The sequence below is a fragment of the Carassius auratus genome, chromosome 20 (genome assembly GCF_003368295.1).
Source record: "Carassius auratus strain Wakin chromosome 20, ASM336829v1, whole genome shotgun sequence".
Lineage (NCBI taxonomy): Eukaryota > Metazoa > Chordata > Actinopteri > Cypriniformes > Cyprinidae > Carassius > Carassius auratus.
In genome coordinates, this window is record NC_039262.1 from 16,408,300 (window position 1) to 16,417,573 (window position 9,274).

The 9,274-nt window shown below is 39.0% G+C and overlaps 2 protein-coding genes across 7 annotated transcripts in view; one reads left to right on the forward strand and one right to left on the reverse strand.

The window, feature by feature from the left end:
• Window positions 1–2,058, forward strand: part of snx17 (sorting nexin 17) — a 27,122-nt gene extending 25,064 nt beyond the window's left edge. For all 3 annotated transcript variants that reach the window (XM_026291271.1, XM_026291273.1, XM_026291272.1), the window contains one exon: window positions 50–2,058. In XM_026291271.1, coding sequence (XP_026147056.1) covers window positions 50–169 — 120 coding nt within the window. In that variant the 3' untranslated portion in view covers window positions 170–2,058. The remainder of the gene's footprint in view (window positions 1–49) is intronic.
• On the reverse strand, window positions 1,210–9,023 carry LOC113121049 (zinc finger protein 513-like). 4 transcript variants are annotated; one of them, XM_026291266.1, is made up of 5 exons: window positions 8,827–9,023; window positions 8,430–8,548; window positions 6,624–6,758; window positions 4,717–5,412; window positions 1,210–4,461 (listed from the first exon to the last, which is right to left on the reverse strand). In XM_026291266.1, exons 2-5 carry the CDS (start codon window positions 8,467–8,469, stop codon window positions 3,683–3,685), a joined length of 1,650 nt encoding a protein of 549 aa, XP_026147051.1. In that variant the 5' UTR covers window positions 8,470–8,548; window positions 8,827–9,023; the 3' UTR covers window positions 1,210–3,682. The 4 variants fall into 4 exon arrangements, with proteins under 4 accessions (XP_026147051.1, XP_026147052.1, XP_026147054.1 ...); XM_026291267.1 differs by lacking the exons at window positions 8,430–8,548; window positions 8,827–9,023 and having other exon boundaries at window positions 4,717–6,267; XM_026291269.1 differs by lacking the exons at window positions 8,430–8,548; window positions 8,827–9,023 and having other exon boundaries at window positions 5,705–6,758.
• Between the last annotated feature and the right edge of the window lie 251 nt (window positions 9,024–9,274).

Sequence of the window (9,274 nt, forward strand, 5' to 3'; positions counted from 1 at the left end):
CTAATGTTCGCTCTATTATTATTATTGTTATTCATTTTTATTTCCACAGACCAAGCTGTCTTCTGTCTCCCTGAGAGGACTAAGCTCTTCCAACTCAGCCAGTGACATCAGCAGCAATGATTTCCATGGAAACTACTCCTTTGAAGGAATAGGGGACGATGACCTTTGATGGAGTCATCCTCAAAAACTGGACTAAAGGAGACAGATTCATTTAGCGGTTTCTCTGCGACGAGTGTAGTTTAATAAATGCCCAGTTCTGCAGTTTTGTAATCCATTTTGAAAAAAATAATTATATCAACGGTCTCAAAAATGGCCTGTGAAGTACATAATTTTGACTCAGGTCTCATTACTTTCATCAGAGGCCTCAGATTCAGTGCTCACTCACCTAAAGTAACAAAAATTGGATGATTTCAGATTTGAGGCATAATTGGAGACAACGTCAATGGTTAAATTGAGACAGGGTTACATAAGCACCTCAGGGCAAGTTGCTACATTCAAAGAGAGGCTGTGATGAAATTTTCTTCTGAAGACGGGCTTTATTGAATCGTACTTTCTTACTAGAGACACAAAACTGTGCTTTTCCTCTCATATCATCATCTGGCAGACACCTTTTGTCTCATTTTCTCGACTGCTTATGACAGTAGTGGCCTACTAGAGGAAGATCCATACCAGCAAACTGTGTTGATATGTTCCTTTTAAAATCAGTTGAGAATTTTATTTAATAGAGATGTGCTTCGTATCATTCAGTGTGCCAATGTTGCTCAAACTATTGCGTGGTGGCTGCAATATTAACCATGGCGTGGTAGATCTCTGCAGCTTCCTGTTTTTTTTTGTTTTGTTTTTTGTTCAGGAGAGGTAAACTCAACCTGACACCTACTGCATATTCATTGCATGGATGAAAATACAAGACTTTACTGTGGCCTGCTTTCTCTCTGCCTTATGCTGATTCAGACGCCTTACAGTTTAACTTCTCAAATTTAACATTAAATGTAGCACCGGACACGAGTTGGCTAAAAAGCTTCTCTCAATCTGGCCACCGCTGTGTCCTGAATCTCGCTTTGTTTTGGTGTGTTCGGCTGGCCCGCCTGCACTAGCTGAACTCATGTCTTTTTTTTGCACAGTATTAAGTAAGATAGATGGCTTGGGTATTTATTGAGATCGTAAAACTGTGGGGAAACATCCTGGAACATTCGCAAGAGATTTGTAGGGTTTTTTTTTTTTTTTTTTTCTTGAACCGATATTTACAAAGGTTTCTCATAAATGCCAAAATTGTAGTTCACTAAAGCATTTTGCACAAAAAAATCATGGTAATGTCACTTTTATTAATGTACATGCAATTTAAATATATATATTCTGAATATTTACTAATATCTGTATTATCATTTGACCAAATATAATCCAGGCTGTGTATAAATAAAAATAAAAAGATTAGAAACTAACATTTATCAGTGTTTACAAAATTGTCGAAAAAGAGTGTTTACAAATTTCGCATCTAAATTTCAGCGATAGTCTTAGTACACTTTATATATTTGATTTTGAAGAATATCATTCCAGTCTGCATTTTTCGTTTTCATTTTATCATATACATTTAGATCCATTTTGTATTTTACTAAATGCATTGTGGCAATCATCTCAGAGGACTGTGATCACATGGTGCTTGGGAAATGGATGGGTTTTAAATTTATGCTGGGTTTTTGACTGCAATGATAGTCAAATTGAATGAAATTCCCTTATTCTTCATCCCAGATGATATATATAATATGATTCCTCCCATAGGCAGAATGTGTTAAATACGAAGGTTGTTCTCATGTCTGTGTTCTGTATGGCTGATTATTTTTGAGCTGATGATTGTAATTTGTGATTGCCATGTTCAGTATGTTCACCAGCATCATCATCATCATCATCATCTAGGATGAAAGGGGTAACCATCTTTAATCTTAAACCCTGTATATCGCTCATGAATCAGTATGATTTATTTCTCAAATTCTCACTTCATTTTAAATCCAAGAATGGAAGTTAGAGCCTTCTGGGTTTCAATAAATTTAGGTGCCAAATGGTGCTACTCTGTGTTGTTTTCTGTTCCCTGGTTTAATAACACAAGCATGATGGGTATTTCAGCATGTGTGATTATCATGAGATTGCCTGTAGACACAATGACTCCTGTGCTTAGTGTAAAAAAAAAAAAAAAAAACACTAAAGGTCCAAGGTTGAACCATTGAAAATGTAGCTTTTTGACCTCCTACAATTTGTTTCATCATTCAGTGATCACAGATTGTAAAAATTGATTTTTAATGTAAGCTTTTGCCTCAAAACAGGCTGTAACGCTTCAGAAAAATGATCTCCGACTCATTCTCACAAGCTAACAGCATGAAGATCACTGCCAAGAGTTGTCAGTGCTCCGGTGCGGCCCGGGGCGCCGTCTTCATTAGCATGTTTACCAGAGCTGTTCGCAGCAGAGGATCACAGCTCTCATTATGAAAGTGTGAGGATTACACGCTGCCTGTCTCCACAGCTTAATCATACCCTGCTGGTCTATTAGGAACTTACTTCTGAGCAGTCGTGTGACTGAAAGATGGCAAATTAACTTAGATGAAGTTTCAACACAAACTCTTTTATTTGAGGTTAAGGCATTAATGAAACCACTGCATAATAACAAGAAAACACTCGAGCATCACACACCTACAAGATTACATCAATGATCTGTCGTTTTTGGCAACCTGAAGGTTTAACTGCATATTAGGGTTTACGGTTACTGTCGTCCTTCAGTATAGCTAACAATGCCAAGGGGTGGCAAACACATGCCAAACATTCCTCAGAGATAAAAAAAAAAAATGAAATCACATACAAAAATAAAAGCTCTTATGTTCAGCATGACACGGATACCCACTATGCACCATTTTGCTTCAAGTAAACTCAGACAAATGGCATTTTTCACAGTCAAAGAAGATACACACAACAATAAAAGGCAACATAACCTCTCAGAATTATTGAGAGCAAAAACAAGATTATCAAAGATCACAACATAACAGACATTTTCATCAGTAGGGTTTTGAATTTCTTTGATGAATAAATGATCAAACACATAAAACCTCAAAAGAGCCAACCAGGGTAAACTTTAAGTGCATGCAATGTAGCTCCAGGCTTAAAGAAGAACTTCCTGTGGCAGTGGTGCAGAGTTTGGCACTGATAAATGAACCACAATCAGGCTCAGAACACTCTTTGTGTAACACAAACTGCCTTGTTCAAAGGCATTAATCAGGAATGTCCAAACCTGCCCCTGGGGGACCACTTTCCAGCAGAGTTTAGTGCTGATCATCTCCCACAAACCTGGCAGGAATTTTCAAGTCACCCTAAAGACCTTGATTAGCCATTTCAGGTGTGCTTAGTGTTTAAATGTGTGTTTAGAAGTGTGTTTAAAGTGTGTTTAGTGTTTTATGCTTTAGAGTCTGCAAGAAGGCTAGCCCTCCAGGAGCGGGACAGGACAACCCCTGCATTAGGACATTCAGGTAACTGTCTTTTAATTTGTGCATGACTTCATGTAGCAGCTTGTGGACAATTCCAGGAAATGTCTAAAATAATGGCTTTCAAAATAAATGAGGGTACAAAGAAAAAAAAGAGCAACCAACAAAGCGTATGCAGTAACAGTAAAATCTCATATGGACAACTGTCTTGCAATAAGAGGCTACACCTCTTCTTCGTCCTCCATCTCTTCCTCATTTCCAGGCAACTGCACTTTAGCCCAGCCATCTGTCGTGAGGCTGTGCTTCTTCTGATGTCGTTTGTAATTGTCCCAGTGGCCAGTGGTGTAGCCACACTCTTGGCACTTATGGGGCTTCTCGCCTGTGTGCCGCAACATGTGCCGCTTCAGGTTCATACTCTGGTTGCAGCTGTAGTTGCAGATGGCGCACTGAAAGGGTTTAGCGCCCGAATGCACCCGCTGGTGCCTCTTGAGATTAGCCAGGTTGCCGCAGGCATAGTCACACAGGTGGCACTTGTAGGGTTTCTCGCCGGTGTGTACTCGATGGTGCCGCTTGAGGTTGTCGAAGTGGGCGGAGGCGTAGTCGCACTGTGGGCACTTGTATGGCTTCTCTCCGCTGTGGGTCTTCATGTGACGGGCCAAGTGGTTCGGGTAGTGGGTGAGGAAGGGGCAGGCAGCACAGGTGTAAACCTTGTCCCCTCGCTCGGCGGGGCATCTGGATGTGTCCTTAGTGAGCATCTCCAGGGTGCACTTTGCACATATTTGGGCCGAAGATCCGTCTTCGTCATCCAGGGCCGTGCCACACAGCCGACAAGTGAAGGGGAAGAACCTTGGGGGCAAGGAGGCAGGTTCAGATGCACTCTGTCCAGACTGCAACACCCCTGTTGACGACTGCTGCGCAAGCCTGAGGCCATCAAGGGCGTGCAAGTAGTTCCCACCCCTTTCCATGTGGGGTCGCAGGGCAGATTGCACAGCACCTGGAACTGAAGGATTTTGAATTAATACTCTCTTTTCAATGTTTTTTTCAGGCTGATGATGCACATGGCAACTTTTTTAGCAACTTTCCTGGCTAACTTTTTTAGAGCAATGTTACTTGGGCACTTTCCCACTGAGAATGGGTAACAAATTTGGATCAGTCGTGGGCCCTGTGTCTCACCCGGTTGCCCGTTGATGGCAATATTGACCAAAGTTGCCCCGTGTTTCATCAGCCCCAGTGGATAAAGAAGAACCTTACTTACCTTCGGTGGGGGCAGGAGCCACTTCCTTTTCCTTCTGACCCGGCATAATGTGGTTTAAACCATTGCCGCTTATTGGCTGAAGGGCACTCTGACCTGTGCTTCCAACTGCATGCATACGCTGATGCCTCTTCAGGTTCCCTAAGGAACTGCACGCAAATGTGCAGTGGTTGCACTTATAGGGCTTTTCCCCGGTGTGTATGCGCAAGTGCCTTTGCAGGTTTACTAGTTGTGCCGATGCATAGGAGCACAGCGGACACCCATACGGCTTTTCGCCATTGTGTGTCTTCATGTGCCTCTTAACATGGTTAGTGTAGCGCGAAGTGAAACCACAGAGCGTGCATGAGTGGAGCTTTAGGGAACCATCCTCCGCACCAGCGCCCTCATTCCCTCCCCCTCTAGCCTCCGCTTGTAAACCTAAGCCCGAGCAGAGCTTCCTGTCCACAACACCATCCGCATTCCCTTTGCAGCAGCGCATGCAGAAGGGCCCCACCAAGTCCATGCCGGGTCCCAGGGGGTCTTCCAGGAGCTGCCCACAGCCCCTGCAAGAGAGGTAAGAGGGAAAGGCAGACTCAGAAACCCTCTCTTCATGCTCGCTTTCGGTCGCACGCAGGTCATCGGCGTCACTCTCCATACTGAGGCGGCTGAAGGATGAGCTCTCCTCGTCTCCCAAGGGGAAGCCAGGCAGACTGATGTCAGCTGTACAGGACCACAGCAGGAAACTGCATTACATTTTGCAGCTGCATAGATATGTTTTCTGCAATCTCAGATAGTGTGAAAGCATTCGATTACAATTTAGGGCTGATAAAAAGACTTTCAGTAGAAGTTGACCGTAACATTAGTATCATGAGTTACTAAAGACAAATGCTCTCACAAAAAAAGTAAAACTTTTATGCAAGATCACATGCATCTACAGTTGTCAAAATTACAAATTTTGCACAAAATATCAACAGATGAAGTTCTAGGGAAAATATTTAGCGTTTATACTTACCCACTAAGCCAGTGGACAAACGTTAAGTAATGCAACAAATAAAAGATGGTACTCCAACAAAACACAAGGCTATAGTGTTTCTGCTCACTGTCTTTCCATGAAACGTTGCTTTCCTTCTGCACTCCTCATGCACATGCAGTTTGGAGAAATGTGTGAGTCTGAAGTCTGAGCGGGCCTTTATATCGCCCGTTTCAGAAACCCCAGGTGGATGATTACCCAGCCTAATGATAATGATGATGACTATAATGGTCCTGCTGATGATGATGATGATGAGAGGGAGATGATGATGATGATGATGGTGATGATGATGATGATGGTGATGATGATGACAACTATGATAAAGACCCTGAGAGGAGATGATGATGATGGTGATGATGATGATGATGACTAAATGCCTTATTATAATGTGTCCTTGATGGTGATGACTGTCTTGATTTGATGACCCTTATATAATAGTGGTGGCACAGTGTATTTTTTCCTGATTTGCCATTTTAAGATTGTATGTTCTGTCAGAATGCCAAAACCAGAGAAATTTTCCAGAACGGTAGACTCACTTCTTCCATCTGTACATGAAAGATCACAGTGCTCGCAGACAGACAAAATGCAGCACGTTTGCATAATAGCACTAATATTACAAGTCAGTCTTTGCAGTTAATGTTGCATATTGAGCACATATGTCAAATTCCAGCAATAAAGCAAACTAAAGCATGTTTAAAATCCTCAAGATTTAGCAGTAGCCATCATATAATTTATTTTCAAGTAATAAAAAAAATCACTTTATTAAAATAAAAATAAAAACAATTATTGACAAGAAATTTCTATGTAAAATAATGATTGTTTTTACTTCTAATGAAAATTTTGAGTCTGAACCCTTTAATGTTCCCTACCAAAGTTAGGCTTAGAAACTCATGTAACTCACCTGAGAACCTTTCAAGACCTATGATCTTGTTGTCATTGTCAGGATCTGAAAACTCGAGTTCTTGTCCCAGGAGAAAGTCGCTCTCAAAGGTAAGGCTTGCTGGACGTACAGTGCCTAATCCATCTTCAGAATCCACTGAAAGCAAAGGGTCATGGTCAAATACAGCAGTAATAGAAAAACAACACTGAAAGATCATGCAACTTGACCCAAAATAGACAGTCTCTGTGTCATATTTCTCTCCTTATCACTCCTGATAATGTCTGTTGTGATGTTATTGTCTGTATGTGTGCATTTTTCAGTGTTTATTTCAGTTTTTATTTGTCTTTGCTATGATTTTTCATTCTTATTTCTTTTTTTTTTATACAAGTCAAAATCTAAAAAGTAAAAATAGTAATAATAATAATAAAAAATACGTCCAAAACCCATATGATGCCCATACAAGCACGTGAAAGTCATGCTGAATCTTACACTTATTATACAAACAAGATGCACTTGTGGGATCATGTTAATTAGTATAATTAATAATTATATAATTAAAATAAATATAACTGTCAAAACCGTCATAAGAATTGGGTGTTTCTTAAATTATAAGCACTTTAAAAAAAATAATAATAGTTATTATATTATTATGATAATAATAGATATTTCATCTGTCATTTGAACAAAGTCACAATTTATACATTTTTTTTTTAGAAATATTTTATGAATGAAATATTATTTACCAGTAAACTAAATCAGTTTTCACACAATATTTGTCATAATGACAATTCCAGCTTGACAGGAAAGAAGTTTATCTTTCATCTTTACTAGTGGAAAAATGGCTAGTCACAGTGGAAATGACATCACACTGCCAGTTTTATTTATAGAACTTTTAATGATGGATTTTCATATTTTACAATTTACAAGGGTAAAAAAAAAAAAAATACAATAGGTATATTAATATCTGCATAGAAACAGTAAAAATAAACAAAGGCAATGTACTTTTTTTTTCCCAAGACAATTTTAATGTGATTTTCATGTATATAAAAAAAAAAAAAACCGGAAAAGTAAGTTAAAGAAACATGCAGAATCGACCAGTAACGGGTTCAGGCTTTACTGCAATTTTACTGCCATCTGCTGGACGAGACTGAAAATAAATCACAACTTTATAAAAAAGAGGACACAAAGAAACAAACCATGCAGCAAGTAAAATATTGTTACTGTAATTAATTTACCAGCTAAGACTGAAAATCTTAAAATGAACTAATATTAAAATGAATTTCACCGTATAGATAGCTAAATTTAGCTCTTCTTCATAATCTGACACAAACACAGAAACAACTGCTACTTTTGTTAGTCACATTTTACATTTTAAAATAAAGGACACTGGATACACAGCACATAATCATCAGAAGAATCTAGTCAGCTTGACTTACACCTGAAATCACAATTCAAAGTCAAAACAGATGGCAGTGCAATTATGTTTCTTTCAATACAAAATTACCACTTTTTATTTATAATTATATGTTATTCATAGAGAGATAGATAAATAGATACTTTATAATGATATTATAAACTAATTATAACACTATAACCAATTAGTCGGGGTGTCTCTGTAATTTACTGTAACAGAAGAGCCTGCTTAATGACAGCTAACATTCAGAGATTCTAGAGAGACATCTCCAAGTTTATATTATGACAAAAAAAGACAACACGAGTTTCTATGATTTTTCTCCTTATTAGTAAAAACCATCCAAAACCAAATAAGGGGGGTGATACACGTTTCAAATAACTTCGCTAATAATATCAGAAGAGAAAGCAGCTTACACTTGACTGGTTGTGGATTCTGTTGTTTTCTTCTTGGCATCTTCCAGTTAACGTAGCCTTTTTATTTTCAACCTCCTCTGGATTCCCTCGAAAACAATCAACTCATTCTCCAAAGTATCCTTTAAAAGCATTGACATAACACACGTTACTGACATGCACGTCAACACAGATACACGGCGCATCTAGGAGCTAACTTGCTAATCTTACAGTGGCATAGACTCGCGTCATTTACAGCAAATAAAATATGTAACGTTATTAAACTCGAGATCTACAGAATGCGTGTGTGTGTGTTCTGAACTGCATGGCTATTTCCGCCCAGCGATATGTCGCCTACCACACACATCTAAAAACTCAACTCCAGCTATATTGTCAAGCTCAGCAGATGTCATAAATATACCTGCTCTTTCTGGCTGACTCGGTAAACAACTAACGGTTTCAGTCGAGGCAAAACAGCGTCTGACGGTGCGCTACTGCTCTCAGTCCGCCATTCCGTAACACATCCACCACAAAGAAAGGCAATTAATGCTCTTTTTTTCATAACTTAATTGATTTCCAAATTGCCATTGTATTCATTTTCTTCCGCTACGTTGCGTATATCCGTTTTCCCAGTTACGCGTTTCCGGGGACATAAAGCCGCTCTATTTTTACATTTCTATTTTTATGGAATATTGTGGGCGCAATAATATGAATAATTCTTACCTATTATATTATATTATATTATATTATATTATATTATATTATATTATATTATGCAGCAACGATCATTGTAATATTTTCTTTCTATACTATTCTTGCTGTAGCAAAAGTCTGTTGTACCACAGTCCATTATACAAAGTTGTCGTCCT